Below are 20,601 nucleotides of genomic sequence, written 5' to 3'. Positions count from 1 at the left end.
GTGCAGGTTTTAGCTCCTGCTACAGGTAGGGGTTGGTAGAAGGTATGAACTTCAACAGTTTCACCTGATTAAGGGACTTGAGCATATTGTGAGTGTGTCTGACAACTTCAGTGCTGGGAAAGCTGAGGATGGCAGTGGGAGGATGCAGTTCCACAAAGCAGCAACCAAACACAGGCACCATCTCTCCTTCCACCGGAACAGGATGCAGAACAAGAATTTAACCTTGGAGAATTTAACCCATGTTTCTGTGGGGCCAGCAGAACAGAGCCACTACTGTTGGGGAGGGCTTCCTTCATGGGCAGAACTTGCCTTTAAGCATCATGCCACATACACTACAGGCCCAGGTGTTTGGTGTGCTCCCAGGTGAAGTTGTGCAGGGAAGGTGGCACTGGAGTAACAACTGCAAGGCAGAGGAGCCACGTGTGTGATGGCCACAGCTGATGGCAGTGGCCCCAGGGAAGGGTAAAAGGACCTTTTCTCATCAAGTGAGGCACAGGCAAACTCACTACCCTGCCAACAAAAGTGAAAGTATTTCATAGGAGTATGGACAGCTCTTCCAGAAGGCACTGGGACACATCAACACTGGGAACCTGCACATCAAGAGGTGAGGGGGTTGATGACCTTGATAGTGCTTTTTGGGCTGGAGCCAGTGCTGAAAGGCTTTACTGCAGTCACACACATTTAGTTATGCAGAAGGTCCTGTAAGCAAAGCCAAATTTTGCAGCCACCACACTGGACTAAGCTGAGTAAAGAGTAACAGGACAGGAGACACATCCCTACAGCTTAAAAAAAAAAAAAAAAGTTACTTTATTCCATGACTGCTTTGAGACATTCATCCGTGGTGGCCCAAGAAGTGAAAACAAACGCATACTGACTACAGTACCAGGACAGGAGCTGTTTTTAATGGACACATTGTTGATCACAATTCATTTTGAAATCATGAGATGCCAGCAACAGAAGAGACTGAATCAGCAGGTCAGGCTGGACAAATACTTGATTGTAGCCACAGCTGTTGTCTATGGGCAGCAGCACTGAGTTACACAACAAGGCAACGGTTTCTCTTCTACCTTCCTAACAGAACTGCCAGGTAAGGCAAAGGATGGACAGCTACTGAACTGTGGTATAAACCATGCAAGAGTAACAAATGTGAGAGTAGGTGTGTAATAAATACTTGATGACATTAGAGAAGGAGGAAGAGAGGCTCATTAAAAAAAAATATCTTCTGCAAGACATTAAAGCTATTTTAAGTATTGTCACCACCACAACGGGCAGTCCAGTCCAATAGTGACTAATTGGTACATGGATCAGTTTTAAAACAATATCCCTCTGCACATGAGAAGGTTTGAACAAATTATTTATCCACTTGCTAAAGCTCTGGGGTTAAAGAAGTGATCAGTAATCAACATTTATTTCACACCTAGGCAGAATGGCTAGAACGGAAGACTATTGTTCAGCTGCTTCTTCAACGACTTCAATTCTGCGAGGCCCGTAGAGTAGAACATAAGCTATATGCCAGTCTCCACCCCCAGATAACCTCAAAATGTCTTCAGGTGTAACAATGCTGACTTTGTCGTCATCAAATTTAATCCACTCATCTGCAAGGAAAACAAGAGGATCATTTCTAAGTTAGGTACATAATATCTAAGCTTGCTTAACAACCCCTTTGCTGAAAGGAGCTGTGAAGAGTGGTTAGCAGGCTGCAATTTGGTTTGGGTTTTTTTTTTACCTTGTTTCCTTTTGACCCAAGACACATAATGCCCAGAGGAACTTGATCTGCCTTGATGAGTTAGCACTGCCTGCAGGTCGTAATAGCCGCAATTGTTAGAACCAATATCTGAAAGGGAAAGAAAAGGTAAGAAAAAGTTGAGACCTGCTTGAACATCTGCAGTATTTTTAACAGCTCGCAAACCAAAGATGCATCAGCCAGGCCTCAGCACCACAGCTGTGTGTGTAAAAACCCCAGCTACAGCATGGAACTAAACCATTTTGAACTAAATGCAGCAGCTCTCAGCCAGGAGAGTCTCAGGAAACTGAAGACGCTGTGCATTCTCATTAAATAAATGTGTACCCATAAATATTACTGATGTAATGCACAGGGTGAGTGCTTTGGGCCCTCAGGCTCCAAGCCCCCCCCAAAACTAAGGCAACACCAGCACAGCACTTTTGAAAGTCCAGTTTAAGTTTTTGTTGTGATTTCAGCCTTCTACCACCCACTGACAAGGCAGCATGCAAAACAACTGCACGTTACATGCAAATGTCTTTGTGTGCCCGTCTTCTGTCATCACCAGCTTATCAGATGGATGGCAATTATGCCTTTCACTATCTCAACGTTTTGGTTTACCTAAATCTTTCCATTCCTGTCAGTCTTTGAAGATTAATTTTCAAAAGCATTAAAGGGCCAGGTTCTCAAAATATTCCTACCATCAGGTACACTTAACACAAGTAAATAGAAAGTTACTTCAAAGTAGATTTGCTTCCCTGTACTCACCATCAGGAAAAGAAAATGGCTCATATTTAACTTCTTTCTGTGCACCATCACTTTTACTAGACTAAAAAAGAGAGTAAGTTGAATTAATGTGGAACAGTTAATAAAAGCTGTAGCACAATCGTATCCAATCCTAAGTATCCATTCATTTAAGAACATTTCTAAGTCTAAATATTTTTGTTCAACTTGCAAGAAGATGAAGTTGTATTCAAACTGTATTTTTTAGGTGGACACACAAAAGCCTTATCCGAAGACCAGTTTTAAAGCAAATATATAACCATTTTAGCGCATACTGCCTGAAGTGTCCACCCACGAGATTTATGGGTTTGTTTATGAAACAATTCTGCAATTGAAGATTTATTCCTTGGTGGGGGCTTGCTAGCAGCAGAAGTGGCAATAAGAAAATACCAGAGACAGACTCTCTGTGCCAATACATTCTGTTCAAAAATAGCACTCTTTCCTTGCTCCCATCTGTGTAAGAGGGGATGCAAGCCTTATCCAAATGTTTAAAAGAATTTGCCAGGAGTTAGGCCAGGAAAAATACCAGCAAACTTTAACAAAATGGCTAAAACACTACAGTTCTAGCTCATTTACTTTTGTCTTCATTAAAGATGGGGAAATCAGTGTTAGAATTATGTAGACGGGATAAGACATGAAACCATTTTCTAAGTCTTTACAGTAATGATTTTAAGCTCAACAGTACACATACTCTTAGTTTTTCCTAGTCAGACACATTAGCAGTGTCTTGTACAACCCTTTCCAACTGTTGAGCAGGGAACAGCTTCCTACACTCCACTGAAGAAGGGAGCAGCCAGCAAACAGTAATATTTGAAGAGAATAATTTTGTGTAACTGGCAGAAAACCTTTAGGCATAGCACTGGTAACCAGAAGCACTACATTTTAATATATTTAATACATGCTGTCTGACTACAGCATTTAACATTTTTCATCAAGCAAACACACCAAAGCAGATACTATATCTTCATGAAAATAGAGGACAAAAACAGCTAAAGCTCAATCAAGGAGTTTGCTGTGTAAGAAAATAATATATTTAAAGACATCAAGTTTTCTCTAGTCCTTATTAGTACCCCAATTTCAGATGTATGAATTAGTAAAAGTGTCAGGAGACCTACATTCTTTGGCTGTTGATTTACTTTTTTGTCTTCTAGATCTTTGAATTTTGATCGATAAGAAACCATTTTTTCCTGCAGGTCTGGCGTACACAGCTCATACACATCCAACATCAGAGGAAATTTGACATCCTAGGACGTTAAAAACAAAGATTTATTAGCTTGATTTGGTACTCAGTGTTAAAGCATTCTCCCATGGGAAGACAACACAGTCAAATTAAATGCAACCCTCTTCAAATTGATGGCAACCTGACCTACTGGGATTCTGGTGGCAGTATTTAACAGAAGGGCTACAATGCTTTCACAGAAGAATGTTTAATTCAGTATAAACAAACCATCATAAATAATTATGTTCCGCATAGACTAATAATTAATAAATCACATTCTTTATTGTTAGCTGCCATACTTTTACATTACAGAAATACTTATACAGGCCTAAGGGAAAAGAAAAAAAGAGGCAGGCGTGTAGAATGACTGTTCTCTGGCAAAAATGTCAATTTGTGCTATCCAAACTAACTTCTGAAATAGCTGACATGAACCTTCAGTCTTTATTTCCCTTCTTCCTCTTGTAAGGAAGGAGCATCTATCTCAATGCTCCTCAGGCAGCCTATGAGGTCTGTCAGCCATGGCCAACAGAAAGCAAAACCAGAACATTCAGCTGTTTGCAGCTGGATCCTGCATTTGTCCATCAGAAAGCTAGACCATAAAAATAACTAACACAGGAAGTGTCTGACAGCATAAGCATCTCCCATCAAGATTAGAACACTGTTCAGAGATTGAAAGCACGGCCCTCTCCTCAGTTAAACATTCTTCTCAGAACCACTGATGAGAAAAGACAAAAAAAGTATCTTGTTTATTGTCATCCTGTAACATTAGCGATACTGGGGTAAATTCACTTTAGTCCCTCACCTCCTTCCTCAGTCTATTTTGGGTAGTGTAGTGTGCCACACACCATCACAACTGGGAACAAAACTACTTTGAACTTGAGCAAAGAAACGGCACTGTTAATGTTTTTAAATGCAATTTAAAAGCAAACAATTTAGTAAGTAGTCTTCAAGTCCTTGTTGTCTACCTTTAATAAAAACTCACAGGAAACATGAAGAGGAATTAAACTTCAGTATGCAGAAAACTTACCTTAAGAACTTTTGCATTCACAGATTCTTTCTCTTTGTAAAAAAATCTAACCATCTGAATAGTCAGGTACGCTGGCAAGCGACTAATTTTGGACTATAAAAAAAAAAAAATTAGAAAAAGCTATTACTTTAAATATTCACAGATCTATTTTACCTTTAAGACCGGCTGTCCTAAATTACAGTCTATACTGGGAATGTATTTGTACACAAACCCACAGGAATAAAACAAGGTCTCCTTTTTTAAATCTTTAGATTTCTTGGATACTCAGATGCTTTATAAACGTAAATCACACGATGTTGCAGCAATAACTTTGTAGTTTGGAACAGAAAACTGACAATTAAAAGAATCATAAAAAGCAACGAAAGTACCACTCACAGATTTGATATAGAGTGCATTTCTTTGCAGTGTTGGAGAGAGTTTGGTGATTTCCTCCTGAAGACGCTGTTAGAAGAAAAGGAAGTAACACATGTTCATCATAAAACACAGCTTAGAGAAAAGCACAACAGGGGTAAACAAACCGTAAACTAAATCTTGTTCTGCCAGTCTTGTCTGTTGTTGTCAGTCATTACAACACACAAGATTTTGAAATTCCTTGGCAGAAAGGACCATGCCCATTCATCCCTTCAGCTCCAGGCTCATTCCTGAGCCCAGACAACACTGAGTTCATCTTTGCACACAATTTTGCGCCACAGGAGTAGAACTCACAATTGGATTTCTTATGAATTGTATCTGGACTTGGTTACAAATGTATCATATCATGCTTGGAAAAAAACTGAAGAGAACCTTAAGTTTCCTGTGAGAAGAATATTTGCACATTCCTCAGCTCTCAGTCTCAAGCAGCCAGAGCTGCATCTAAAGTGACAGCTGGCATCTCCTAAAAACAGTTCGGGAAAGACTAACTTGGTTCTTAGTGCTGCAATTCTCTTGCTCCAGGCAAGCCAACATGAGAATTGTAGATTTTTTTTTACCTAAAAGTGAAGTCTCCTTTTTTTATAGTTTTTTCATTTGTGAATATTAGCTATTTTATCCTACTTTTTCTTCTAAACAGTTAGGAAAAAAGAAAAAAAAGACAAAGATACAAAGATTATCTGAGAATCACGCAACTTGGTTTTAGTCCTGTACAAACCAGATCACTGCCCTAGACTTGCACAGTTACTACAAAGGTTTTGCACTAGCTCCTCTCCTTTCTACTTCAGACTCCCCAAAAAGCCCTTACAATTTCAAAATACATACATATATATAAAGCACCAAGTACCTTAAGGAGTCCTACTTTAAAAGTTTGAGAATTATATTGTCTGATGGAAAATGACACCCCCTTCAAAATCTGCAAAATTAAATTTAGTTGTTACATCATCTGGGGGGTTTTTAATTAGGAACCAAAATGCCACCCTACTTTCAAGTTGACTTTTGGACCTTTTGGGAACTGATTGCTGCGTAAATCATGATACTGCTCAGTCTGGAGTGAAACCCAGCTGCACAAACAAGTAGCCAACTGCCTTGCACTTGGTTACCTGCACGGGGCAGACCATGTCAGGGTCAAGAAAATGCTCTGCTGAAGTCTGTTGGACATTAACATGCAATTCCCTTTCATCTTCCCAATGAACACCAAAAGGATTCCTGAAACTTTGTAAAGCTTGGACAGCAGATGTCAATTCCACATATCAAATTAAACACACTTAGAATTAAGTGTATTTAGGTCACTTAGAATTTCAGTTTGAAAATACGCAGGCCATTTAGAATTTCAATTCAATAAAAGTTGCAATAGCTTACCAATTTTAGTCCTGTAAACAGGTATTTCACTTCTTGATTGATAAAGCAGCTAAGCTGAAGGAGATTCTCCTTTCCTTTAGTTACTTCTTCTTCTTCGGCTTCTGTACATTTCATGCTTCACAAAATTAAGGAAAACCATCATCCACCAAGAGCTGAACTACTGCTCTAGTGAAAAGAGCATGCCAAGCAGCACAGTAATTTAGGTAACTCTGTGCTTGTGTAGACAGTACTTTTACTTCTCCTAGTACAAAAAAGATTTGAAGGAACCTTTCCTTCAGACCAATCTGTTCCTTCATACCTAAGGACAAGGGGCAGCAGGAGCAGACAGCACACCAAAAAAATTAAAATAAGTCTTTGATCACCATTTAAGCTGAGGCCTGCATTTTCTTTCTTCTCCCCCATCACCACCCAACCCCCAGGACACAGAACACATTAACTGGCTGCCAACACCCAGTTGCAAAGCCCTCCTGCAACATTACACTCCATTATTGTTTATGATTAATAAAGATATTCTACTGCTGCTGGCCAGACTTCCTGTTTCTTTACAACATGCAGAGCCTCCCTTCTCTGCCTTGTATCTGTTCTCTTCACTGAAATGAAATTAATTCCTTCATTGTTTTCTACATTCCTTTCAACTGTTCTGTCTGTCCTCTTCTCTTTTCATAGTTCTACCACAATGCTTTTCTCTCATCCATCTCCTTCCAACAAGGTATTTTTCTGACTGCAGCTATTCTACAAATGCTGTTTTAATTATACTTTTAAAGTCTGCAACCCTTCTAACAAGTCTTCTTGCTGATACTAACCTATGCATCACTCCTCTTAACTACACATTCCAAGACTCCCAACTCTTTTAAGGATAACAAACATCACAGAAGAGGGAGAGAGATCCATGATTCTTACTTCTAAAAAGGCCTTTATTCCTCATTACTACCAAGCTATGAGATACAGCACCTCATCTAAGGGGATGTTTCCTTATTTCAGACAAGCAAAATGCATGGTGTGTAGTTCTTTTTAAAAGTGTTGCTCAGTTTGATGACAGCCAGGATTTTGGGGTGGAGAAAGGGGAAAAGAGTAATACTTGCCCTGAAATGTGTGCCCCAGGTGGTGATATCCTCTTTTTCTTGCTATAAAGAACCTACTAGAAAGTTGTCAGCTTCATTTGTTTCTTACTCATAGAACAGCAGACACCTAATTTATTTCTTAAGAAATCAATCAAGCTACCTTTTCTGCATCTCTAGTACACCAGGTATGTCAGCAACACACCTTTACAAGCCAAAAAGGTCTATTTAGGACAACAATTACTTTTAGTTGGATAAAGCATGTCAGCATCCCTGAAGCTGGTAAGTACCAATCTTCTCTGGGGAGAAAATCTGCTACTGAAATTCAACATGGGTTTGTTCTTTTTCTGCAAATTTCCATTACCACTCTCTCTCTCCACATCATCCTTTCCCTCAAAGCATATCCAACCTTAACTTTTAAGTTCTATGTACTCCTGCACAACATCATGACCCTCTTTCCCCAACCTACACCTTCATTTTCCATACTATTCTGAATAATGCTTTTCATCCTCCCTGAACTCAACTGCTAAAGTGTGAAATCATCATTGTTTATGTCTTGCCTTAGTCTTTAGGATACGCTGTTTCAAATTCAATGCTGAAGAATTGATCAATTAAACTCTTCTTTTTAGAGGATGCTGCTGTAGCTCCAGAGTCTGTCTGTAAAACAAAATCTCTTGTGATGTAACTTTAAATAGAACGTAAATACAGTCATCTCTACAATGATAACAAAATAGCCCCATTTATTTAGTCTTTAAAGCCTATTCCTTCATCTTTCTATAGGTGCATTTTCTCCTAGTCAGTCAATCTTCTAACACAGCATGCAAGTTCCAAAACAAACATGCTTTTAACATGCTGTTAAAACCAACCTAAAACACATTAACAAGCAAGAACAAAAACTCACAAAGCCCTGTCCCACAACTTAAATTTATCTTAAGTTTCAGGATAGTCTTCCAAGGCTCTGCCAAGACTCTCCAGAAAACAGTTTACACAGAAAAGAGAAAGCTGTTTTGGTAAAAACTCAGGAAAAACTTCCAGTAATTTATTGTATCAGGTTGATTTGGTTGGTTGTCTGTTTGAAACAGTTCAATTTAGCACGCTTTTTTCAGAAAAAAAAGAGTTCTTATGTGCTGGATTAACAGGTTATCAGGGCCAGCTGCCATTTATGTGAGTGGGTGTCACCACCAGCTTGGTCCAACACTGCCTTACAAAGCCCAAAGGGAAGGGTTTCCTTCAGCACACTCCATAGCATCACTGACAGGACCATGGTAGCTTTACTCTGATCAGACACGTCAGAAAGCAATTTCACATATTGACACATGTTAAAGAACTCACAAACAGACATTATTTAACAACAGGTGTGAAATACTACAAATCCTTATTCAGGTTAGAGTAAGACTACAATTACCTCCATAACTGTATCACCTTCTATGCCTTCCAGCTTCTGCTGTAGTACCCTCATCATCTGCACCCAGCACTCATTGGCATCCTAGGAAGGGAACACAACATTAATCCTGACTACTAGCATTATGATTTAGTAACATTAAACCCATCAACAACAAAGCCAAATGTGAGGATTCCTTAGCTAAGAATTTCAAAGAATTCCACTATGCATTCTCAGAAGTAGCACTTGATATTATGTTCAACTTCTATACAACTTTTATACAGAAAAACCACCCCACTTTACTAGTGGGAGTAATTATTTTCACAAGAGAAGGAAAAGATTAAAATGTTCTTGTTCTCAACTTCCAACATACTGTAGAATTTTAAACAATAAGCTAATAACTGGTCTTTACCTGTTGAAGGTACTGGCCTTGATCACCCTTCTCTGCAAACTGTGGGAAGGCCATATGTAAAAACTGCAGGAGAATGATAGGTGGGATACTGGAGGAAGTTTTATCCATGGAATCAAACAAGTCTCTAAGAGCTTGAAGAAAAATAAGTGAATGCTTTGAGAAGTGAAAAAACAATTCAAACATGGCAGGAAGTGTAAAAAGAATAGTAAAACAGCAGCAACATTTAAAGACTGATCATTTAACACTGTCCAATTTGATCTTTCCAAAGCAGGACCAAATTTTCCAGGTGGCATAACAGGTGCACCTAAGATCTCCTTTGTGAACACAACTTTGAAAGCATAGAGATGGCAATTCTGAGAATTTGGCACATAATGCCTTGTCCTTCCTGGCTGCTAACAGGAAAAAAATATTGAGCAATTAAGATTTCATTTGGAACACATCTGAGGAACAATGTTTGCACAAGAAAAAACAGAAGGCATTCACAATCTATCCTCTAGAACAACTTAAGTTTCACCAGCAACTAGGAAAAAAAAAACTTTAATAAAATATCTAGGAAATACCCATGCTTAAGACCCAGGAGAACGAGTATGTGTATGCACATGTGCAGAAAGCTCATAGCTATGTGCAATCCAAAGAATGATACTGACTGCATGACAACACACATGGCTTTCTTTTTTGTTCCACACTCTAGCATATGTCTTATCTACGCAAGTTATAGCATTTTAAATCTACAGATCACTTCAAAAGCACCTGTTAATCCTCACAACAACCCTGTGAGGAAGGCAACAGTCTTCATGGTCACTAATTTACAAGTGAAGAGACTAATGAATTGTTCTCTGAGTAAGTGAATATAGGCAAAATTACAGGGAACTACGGTCAGTTGCTTCCTCTTTCAGAAATGTCTTCACTGACCCTGATAAGAGGTGCAACTGATATGACACAGCAATTAAAAAAAAAATGCCATAAGTGTCATGCAGGAGTTCCTGAACAGCTCAGCACCCACGAATTAATTACAAATTACTTAAACTATTAAAATTCCTAAGAAGCAGAGCTGTCACCTTAAAAAGAAAACAAGGGACACGAAGTAAAGGCAGTGAAAAGGGGAGGGGCAGGCATGGCTGTATAGAGTAACCATTGAACTTACCACCCCAAAATTCGATCAGCAGGCATACCCACAAACTGGACCTTTCCTTCCTTATATTGTTTTGTTTTTCCTTAAATGGACTGGTAGAAATCCCAGTGTCCTGGCCCAGCATCTTAGTGGGGCAATGAAATAGAGTAAAAAAAGAAAAAGCGGACAAGTAGTACCCTTGTTCAAGTGTAAGGGGTCTAACTAGAACTCTAGTTAGAGCTTGAAGATACGGGGCCACCGTGAGCTCCCACAGTGTGAGCACCCAGACCACCACAACAAAGAGTAACTTTTGTTTTGAAGACCCTCCTTTCCATTCCAGTTATGAAATCTGGATCTCTAGGGCAAAGGCTAAGACCTCTGATAAAGCATCAGTTTTCATCGTAACAATAATGCTCAGCCAATAAATCATATTCAAAAATACCAATGAAATGCATATCCCAAGAGTATGGTCTTAGCCTACCACCATGTGAAACAAAGAACTGAAATATTTCTACACAAAGTGATCAAATCAACAGATGGATGGATGGAATCTGCTTTAGGAAGTTCCAATTACCTCATCATGCCTACATGTTTAAGAGATACAAATTGTTTCTACCTAAGCCTAGATCACACTTAAGTGTCTTTTCCCTAGCCTGCAGCCTGATAATGAGCAGAGATAAACGCTTTGCAGGCAGGGGCAGAATAACCTTTAAAGACAAAATGAATCCTCCAGTGCCAGCAGATCTGACATTCCTAAGGCATATGCACTAAAGAACAATACACAGAATTTTAACTGCAGATTTCATCTGCAGTTAGCAGGAAATCACACACTTGTCTAAACCCGTTTTCTACTCTAAACACCAACCTGCAGTAATGTATTGAGCAGAGGCCATTTCTCCCGAAGCTCTTAAGGCACCACCATACCTAAAAGGGAAGAAAAATAATTTGCTTGCAATTAAACACAAACAGGAAGGACAGTCAGGTTTTTGAAGCAGGCAGCAGCTAGATTCATTTAAAGGAAATCTATCACCAAGCCAGAAGTAACCAAAGGTAAGATTCACTCACAGTTACCTCAAAGTTTCAGCTACCTTGCAAGCATGGAAGCAAAGGACATCTGGCATCTTTCAGACAGTAAGTAAAGGCAGACTAAAAAACCTGGCCACATCACTGCTGCTTCCCTAAACCTTTTGCCTTAAAGACTTGTTTTACTTTTAAAGAAACTGAGAAAGTCTGAACAAAAGCTACCACATTTCTGAACACTTGCCATGATACATGTACACTCGTCAGATACATGGGGGGGAAAAAAAAAAACCTTCAAGGATAGATGGCAGATAAAATGCACAGAGATGGAAGGCAGGCTTGCTTCCTCCCTTCACAGCAGAAGCAAAACAGTAAGAGGTGAGATATTTTCTTAGGAAAGTATTTCCTACACTGAAAAGGTGTGGGAGTCCACCTATATGACAAGAACTTATCACTCTTTGAATTCTTAATTTAGCAGTTGGATGAGGAATAGACGGACTCCCCAAAGCTGTCAAGCACAAGGAGGGTCTCACACATTCTCTAATCTTAGAAATTCTGAACTTTTGAAATTCTGACCATTGCTAGATGACCAGCAGGAAACATTCTCCTGACACGCTACAGAACAGGGAGGAGTTCCTTGGGGAGATCAGTGGCGCAGGCTGTGAGGAAAGAAGCTGTAACAGCTTTCCCAAGCGAGTCCTTTCACACCTCTCCCACTGCCATGCACCCTATAGCCTTCTGTGCTGTCATCAAGCAAGGGAAGACCAAAAAAAGGCTAAATCTCCAGGGAAAAACAGAGCTTGAATCCGACTGTGAATCTGACTTCCTACAGACAATATGGCTACATCTTGTACTGCAGTCTCAATAGCCAGTTTCACAGGCTACATTTTGCCTTTTGGTATGTCAAATTTGTCAAATATTCTGATTCGGTGCAGACTTTCCAAAAATGACAACACTGATAGTCAATAAAAACCCTGGAACCAAATTTCTGTACTTCACTAATAGTCCTCAGTGCTTAACAATTAAGGTTCACCTGCTAACAGAATGAAAACCTGTAACTACTTAAATAACAAGTGATGACAGCAATACAGAATATCCAGCTGGCTACCGGGGAATCAAGAAAGTAGTGTATTTTGAAGGAATTAAATTAACCCTAAGATGGCAATAATGCTGTACCTAATTCTCACTTTTTAAGATGATTTCTCATTACAATTCATCTGGAGGACAAATTCAGGCCACATTGTCAGGTATTATGTTTTCTTTTAATATTCATAACTTTCAAGTTTCTTGTATATTCCTTACAAAAAAAAAAAACCAAAAACAACACAACCAACCAACAAAAACCACTGGCCATTTTAACATTTCAGTCTAGAGTAACAAAAACAAGCAAAAATCAGAAAAAGTATCCTACAATCAGAAAAAATTAATAAACAAAACAAAATTCCATGAAGGCATGTCTTAGAACTTCCTGTGGTACCTCCAAGTAGTAAATGTCAGAATTTCACAGCTGAAAATACTGTGCAATAGAGCCATTGTAGGAAGTATTCCTCAAAGGAACAGGACTCCCCTATGATTCTTTTATGCAGAACAGGACCATAAAACCTAACAGCAAAAAATCAGGGTTAAGAGTTCAGCAGCTTGTTTTAGCATTTTAAACTGATCTTGATAGGAACTACTTTCTAGCTAAGCCAAACACATTTATTAAAAGCCAGCTCCAAGAAACACAAAGTCTTAACTTCTTTATTGAATCAATCATAATGTTCATCTTGAACAGACCTGAAGAGTAACAGATTGCTATGAAAATCCGTACCAGTATTAAAATGATTATTCTGCAAAATACCTCCTTCATAAGCTAAAGAAAACATTTTAGTCACGGTGTTTTTGTCCTGACTCCTACCTTTTAAGGGCCTCTTTCACTTCTGGCACTGAGCGGATACACTGAACCGTAGCATTCATGTAGCAAGTGTTGCCAAGGTTTGTCAATCCACATGGCAATTCCATCTACCAAAAAAATTCACAAGGGTGCTTGAAGGTCAGAGAGATGTGGCAATCATTTCTGTACAAATGCTAAAACGTGACATCAACTTCTAAGCAACTGAATTACGCGTAAAACCTGGAATATTACATCAAACTTTGTGAGGTTTTTCCAGATCCACTTTATTATTATATTTATCATTACATCACTTGATACTTCTAAGGAACATTCAGGAATGCTTTGGGGGTTTTTCTCTGCATGTTTAGTTTAATGAACATATTCTTCAAGCATGCAGTCATTTGGAAAGTTCAATTATAATCCCATTCAAGTTTTGACCTTAAAATTCTATTTCCGTGAAATTTCCACATGAACACATTTGTACAAAACACTGATGTTTTAATTAAAATGAGTTTTCAGTAAAACTATGAAAAGGATGGAGTTCATAGATGGAAACAAAAGCACTGTTTAAACTCCTCTCCAGAAATTTGCAACAGATCATTAACTTGATCGTTTTAGACAACAAACTTGTGAATTTCTGAAATTTTGACCAATGTGAAGGCCAACTAATACTCAGCTAACCAGTTCCAGAAATAACTATAAATCATCATGTAATAGAATTTTTCTTTATTTTCCTTCTTTTTAATCCTGAATACTGAGGTATTTGTCACTGAAAAAGACAGTTTAATGAAGCTGAAGTAGTACTGCATACCGATACCAAAAGATTATTTTAGGAAAAGAGAAATCATTTAACAAATCTCACAAGTGAATACATGCACTGCAGACAACTGAATTTTGATGTATAACAAAACTTCCACGTGATCAACTTTTTTTAAAAGTTGCCTGACAATGAATCACCTCCTTGCTTCCCTCTCAGTTATCTCAGTGTCTGTGTATGGGGTTACTGAAAAATACAGAAATATCCTTCACCTGCAGGTGGCCTGGACAGCACTAAATCCTGAAGCACAAACCCAGTGCTAAACTACAGATCCTTTTTCATACAACATAAAAGTCTTCCTGTTCTGTATACACAGTTGACAACAATCATGCAACTGTGAATTATGACAAAGCTTGCAGTTCAAATGACTGATGAGAAAATTAATCCTTTCAAGCTGCAAAAAAAGGAAACTCAGGAGTTACCTCATTAAGAAAATAGATTAATTATGTTCTTTCAGACTTTACTTCCATAAAGCAAAACATCTGTGTCAAACTTATTTTCATTTTTCATGAAGTTGACCTAATACTAGTAACATGGACAAACAAAACCCCAAATACACTCCACCCCAAAACAAACCTTAGTCTCACATCAAGGATATGAAAGAGGCAGGAAATAATTTTGTGTATCTAAGAGGCCTTGTTTAGACAAAGTACTGATGCAGCAAGGGCAATACAACATCTTTAAAAACATCAGCAATGCTATTTTAAGAAAATCTACTAAGCTGCCTGCTCAAAGGAAAAAACAGCACTAATTGTATGACTTCTTAAATTAAATCACAGACTTCTTTTCACTGCTCCCAGTTTGGTCATTGATGTAAATTTGTGATTCTTGGTGAAGATGCTAAACAGACATTACAGTTTCAAAACCCACTTCTAAGCAACTGCAAGTATTTAAAAATGTGCCATTACTTGAAGGTTTACAAGGAACCAAAGCTGGAAACATGCTTACAGCCGAGGCCAGCTGCTCCTCTGTCATGTCCTCCACGAAGACGGGCCGAGCAATCGGCTCCTCTGGAAGCGCGTCTGCGGAACCCATCATTAGTAAGGTCATCCCCTTGAAACACAGTAAAAATAGCTATGAATATCTAAGGACAGTTATTTCCACTCAAACCCTTAAGCTCTTAACATACTTCAGCTATTTCCCCAAAAATAAACAGTCTTTCTCTTAGTTTAACAGAACCAATACTGCACTAGTGTGACTTTAGGGCATACCTCAATTCCTCACATCTAGGAAGGACCCACTGAGAACAACTCCACAGAATTAACCATGCTAGATGTTTCCACTGAAACATTTGGTGAGGCTGGGGAGCTTGTCCAGCAAGTTCTGGGCTAAACTAGTTGAAAAGTGAAAAATAACCTTAGCTACCACATCAGTTTAGATATGAGAACTAACATTTTAGGGTTAAAAAAGAGCCAATCAGGTTTCCATGCTTGGTGAACTAGCATAATGTGAAAAGGAGTCCTTCAGCTTCAACAGGAGCACATCTACACAATAAGATCTGTCAAAGGAGGAGAAAATTACTACCTGGAGTCTTGAAACATACAGTGCTAAGGAAAAGGATGAACAACAGAATGAAGAGAAACTGCTTTGACAGTGTAAATAAATCCCTAGAGCTTGTATATAACATTATTAAAGCGAATAAAGGCAGCTATTAGCACAACCACATGCAGAAAAAAAGAATATTATGTACTGCGTTTTTTTACTGAATAACTTTGCTACAATAGCTGCAGCTAAGGGCTGCTAACAAATGCTTGCAAACTAGTTACAAGGGTAAGAGCAACGCTACCTAAATCAATCTGCCCAGAGAAGAACTGGAGTAAAACCTGTAACAGCTGTTACAAGATGTTACAAGAGACATACAGTAATGAAAATGACACCAAAAAAACCCAACAAAAACCTGTGAGATTCCCTGATGCAATATTATAAAGGCAAGCAGCACAAGCATGATAGCTTTCTGTTTTCTTTTTGAACTAGCCAAAGGTATGAATTACCATTACTAACAGCTTTGTTTTAAAACAGCAGCTATTTAACAGAGGAGAGCTTACTTCAGCAGGTTGGTAAAAGAGGACATAAGCAGAGGTCTAACTTCAGCATCACCAACACATTTGTCCATGGTGGGGATGTGCAAGGACAAGGGCCTGCATACAGTGCCCAGGTTCACAAGCTCTCTCTAAATAACATCGTATTATCAATAAAATATCTCTACATAACTTATTTTTATGGTCACAGATAAGACAGCACTGCTCTGACCCAGAACATTTTTTGTATGAAAAAAAACATATATATGCACCAGAAAAGATGGTATAACTTCCCTACTGATGCCAAAAAGGGGGTTTTTTTAATAAATCAATGGTGAGACTTTTCTAAGCATGCTTACACACAACACCTACAAAACTAGTTTTCATCAAGATATGACTTTTTAAGAAAGCACTGCCCATTCAAACAGTAACAGGAAGCACTTTCAAGTCTTTCTTTAAATGCCAAAATAAAATATCAGAATAGTGAAATTTAGTTACTGCTCAGAACTTACATTCTTTATTTTTAGGTTCCCCCAGTCATCATCCTGTGAAATAAAATAAATGGCAAGTTAATTATCTTGTAGTAAGATACTTGTAGCAAGTATTTTAATTAATATTAACAATATTTCTAAATATACAATTGTGTTTCATCCAAGATGACACAATACTAACTATTTACATGTTATCAAGTCTTGTCTGACTAAAATAAAAAGCAGCCAAACTGTGTTTTCAATAAGGTTCCTCATGTGTTGTTCAACACTGCTTACATGTAAACAACTTTTTGCAGCAAAATTGCCTATATCTCATTACACCAGTAAGTCTCCAGCAGAGAAGAACCAGAGAAATTTCTCTTAAACAAGTTAGAAAGAAAAATCTTGCATTCAGATTCTGAACATAAAGAAGTAACAAAAACCCTCCCACCAAGCTGTGTTTTGTATAAATGAGTAAAGTGCAGTCAGTTTAACGCACACAACCAAAGATCTTCTGGAGGAACACCCAGAGACATGGTCATTGTTCATGTTAACACATAACAAAGTCAGACATAATACAAAAAATTGATTCCTACCTTCAGAGTTCCTCCTTTAACCATAACCTTCTGTCTAGCTGGCTGAACTCCGGTCAGTGCAAATAACTGGGCTTTGAAGACCATTGGAGGTTCGTCAGTGTTCAGCTCCACGCCATCGAATTTCTCTTTTCCCCATTTCACATTTACTGCAAACAAAGTGTTTTGAAACTTGATTATTTCCTAATACCCAAGAATGCAATTACCAAGACTTCATACCTCAACTTAAGACATTCTGTTTTCAACTCTTAAAATTGCCAATAATGAAGCCAGGGCTTTTTACTTTATGGCACCTCATCCATCAGAACATACCACTTCCAGCAGTCTAAAAACATCCTACAAATGCACTGAAGTAACACACATACTGAGAAACTCTGCAAGCAGTGTGCCTAACACCATCACAAACCCTTTAGCAGGTCTTCTCAAAAGCAGTTTGGAACCAACTCTGCCATTCTCTTGACACTGCTCGTTGCAAACAAGTGAACTTTCTGAAGGAAGTTCAGAGGTGCGATTCCAGCTCAGTTACCCGTAGCATTTCCGTTCTCCTTCAGAGGAAAACAATACAGTGCTCTTTAAAAGCAAGGCTACTGAGCCCAGTAAAGGTGCAGGGCTGGAATTAGGAAGCAAAGTGAAATTTGGTCACAAAAAAGTGAACCCTGAGGCTGGAAATGGGATCACCAGCAGAACTGGGAAGCATAATGGCACAATGGAATGTTAACTTTGCTCTGGCGAGATTAGTAATGACCAAGAGCAGACAAAAAATGTGGAATAAGCTGTGTGCCTCTACAGAACAGTGACACACCTTTGACCACTTCCAAGAACTAACACAGGCTTCCTTAGCAAGCTGAGATTTTACTGAAAATCTGTAAAACACAGCACACAGCAACAGCCTACACGCACTGCAAGTGGCTGAAATACCAGACTTTACGAAAGCCACTTCCTTCTACCTGTGCTTTGGTTTTACATAAATACATTAGAGAAACTTTTTTTTAAAAAAAAAGTCATAATTTTGAAAACCCTTCCAAAAAGGTTCAGATTTCAGATGTACACAATGCTTTGATGCATAATATCACAGAATAATCAAAAGCAAGTCTAAATGAGTTAGACTAAATTGTCTACAAAAGAACTGAAATGATTGACTTTTCAGCATTTCTAAAAGAAAGCATCTTCTATTCAGACATTCAACGCATGTTGAGGACCTAGGAAGCACAAGTCTTATCCCATTTTCCAGGAAGACAACCCGCTCAGTCACTGAACAAGTCAGCTGCACAGAGTTTTGTGTTTTGAATTTTTGAACAGTCATGCATCCACTGCTAAATATGCAGAAGAGTTAGCAATTATTAATCCGTAGTGTCATAGGTTTTGACAACGCAGCACTCAAGAGGAAGAATGGAAGAGCATGAATGTCTTCTCTTCAGAGACTGCAACCAAGACTTCATGCAAAAGAAAAGAGAAAGTTGTTAATTTGAAAACAATGGAAAGTAAGAAAAAGGAAGGATGTATTTTCCCTGCTGATCAGAAAACACAGCACATACACTTCACAGAATGGGTCAGGTTGGAAGGGACCACAGAGGGTCATCTCCTCCAACCTCGCTGCTCAAGCAGGGCCATCCCAGAGCACAAGCCACAGGATTGTGCCCAGAACGATTCCTGAACATCTTCAGTGAGGGAGACTCCACTAGATTTGGATGAGATGAGGGAAAATCCTGTTATATCGACATAAGGATCTCAGTTTGCCAACCACAGCTTCAGTAGTGGACAAACTGCTCTGAGGCTGCACACAACCTAAAAAACTGAAGAGCCCAACTAGGCCAGATCTGTGAGATACTATCATGGCAGCAATTGGTCCCAGAAGCGTCACTGGAGATTTTGTTCTTGAAGTCTTCCCTGGAAACCTTTCCTTACAGCAAGAAGGGCTGTATAGGATGAAGTATAATTTAAGAAAGCTTTAACTTTAGGTTTAGGGTAGACATTAGAAAGAATCTCTTCACAGAAGGGGTGATTAGACATCGGAATGGGCTGCCCGGGGAGGCGGTGGAGTCACCGTGCCTGGTGGTGTTTAAGGAAAGACTGGATGTGGCACTCAGTGCCCTGGTCTACTTGACACGGTGGTGACCGGTCAAAGGTCGGACCTTTTGGGTTTTCCAACCCAACGGAGCCTGTAGGATATAATGGCTTTCCCAGAGCGGAGGCAGACACGCCCGGAAGGCGCAGATGCAGAGCTCTGGCTCACCAGAGGGCCGGCACCACTTCTCTTCCAGCAGAAAAGCAGAGCAAACCGAGACGGGCAGCGCCGAGGCACGGCGGCCCGCGATTGACACCCGCCCTCCCACCAGCAGGGCCAGGCCAACCCTGCCTCCCTGCTTCCCTTCTTTCCCTCCTTCCCTCCCTCCTCCGCCGCCCGGGCCGCGCCTCCCGGGGCGCTCCCGGGGCCGGCGGGGCCGGGACGGGCGCGCACGTGCGAGGCGCCTCCCGCTCCCGCCGCCGCCGCCGGGCACCGCCCGCCCGCCCGCCCCGGCAGGGCCCGCCGCGAGGGGCGCGGGGCCGCGCTCACCTGAGAAGAGCGGCATGGCGGAGCGGCGTGTCCCGGGCGCAGGGCGGCGCGGCGCGGCGCTGGCGGGGCGGGCGGGCGCGGGCGGGCGGCGGCGGCAGCGGCGGGTCCCGGCCCCGCTCGGGGTCTCATTCAAACCAGCCCCCGGGATGACGCTGCAAGCGCGGCCGCTCGGCGGAAGCGGGGCGGGAGCGCTGCGCGCGCAGCGCCGGAACGGGCGGGGCCGGAGCGGGAGCGGGAGCCAGCAGGGCCCGCGTCCCGGTAACCCTGGGAGCCGTGGGCACAGCCCCCGCAGGGCGCCGGGCTGGGGCCGGGACGGGCCCGACCCCCAGAGTGAGGTGCAGGCGGTGCTGGTGCCGCGGGCCGGGAATGTCGGTGTGCGGGGCGCAGGGCTGGAGCGAGAGCGTGTCCGGCTCTGGGAGCAGTGCAGCAGACAGGGAGCTCCTGGAGCAGGTCTAGAGAAGGGCAGCGAAGATGATGAACTGGATCATCTCTGTCATGATGATGAGCTGAGAGCTGGGCCTGTTCAGCCTCGAGAAGAGATGACTGAGAGGGGACCTCATCAACGTGTATAAATATCCAAAGGGAAGGTGTCGGGAGGATGGAGCCAGGCTCTCCTCGGTGGGACCAAGCAGTAGGACAAGAGGCAAGAGGCAGAAACTGAGGCACAGGAAGCTGCATCTGAGCACAAGGGAGAACCTCTTTACTGTGCAGGTTACCGTGCGCTGGAACAGATTGTCCAGAGAGGGCGTGGATTCCCCCTGACCGGAGACATTCA

At 40.7% G+C, this 20,601-nt stretch overlaps 1 protein-coding gene across 1 annotated transcript; it reads right to left on the bottom strand.

The window, feature by feature from the left end:
- Window positions 1-875: 875 nt before the first annotated feature.
- Window positions 876-19,961, bottom strand: USP14 (ubiquitin specific peptidase 14). Its single transcript, XM_086890947.1, has 16 exons — window positions 19,827-19,961; window positions 17,276-17,421; window positions 16,722-16,754; window positions 15,140-15,244; window positions 13,399-13,502; window positions 11,347-11,405; window positions 9,371-9,501; window positions 8,983-9,063; window positions 8,155-8,234; window positions 6,520-6,634; window positions 5,125-5,190; window positions 4,750-4,842; window positions 3,619-3,747; window positions 2,489-2,549; window positions 1,727-1,834; window positions 876-1,595 (listed from the first exon to the last, which is right to left on the bottom strand). Exons 1-16 carry the CDS (start codon window positions 19,840-19,842, stop codon window positions 1,444-1,446), a joined length of 1,479 nt encoding a protein of 492 aa, XP_086747073.1. The 5' UTR covers window positions 19,843-19,961; the 3' UTR covers window positions 876-1,443.
- Between the last annotated feature and the right edge of the window lie 640 nt (window positions 19,962-20,601).

Source organism: Cyanistes caeruleus, chromosome 1 (assembly GCF_971803275.1).
Source record: "Cyanistes caeruleus chromosome 1, bCyaCae1.hap1.1, whole genome shotgun sequence".
Classification (NCBI taxonomy): Eukaryota; Metazoa; Chordata; class Aves; order Passeriformes; family Paridae; genus Cyanistes; species Cyanistes caeruleus.
Note: the sequence above shows the minus strand (reverse complement) of the source record. Positions and strands in the feature narration are given on the sequence as shown.

Bases quoted from the DNA above. Each gene is read 5' to 3' on its own strand.
- USP14 (XM_086890947.1), bottom strand. The intron at 9,502-11,346 runs GTTGGTGTTTAG...TTTTTCTTCAAG, and splicing joins TGCTCAATACATTACTGCAG to CTCTTAGAGACTTGTTTGAT. The intron at 9,064-9,370 runs GTAAAGACCAGT...TTCCCTTCCTAG, and splicing joins AAGGCCAGTACCTTCAACAG to GATGCCAATGAGTGCTGGGT.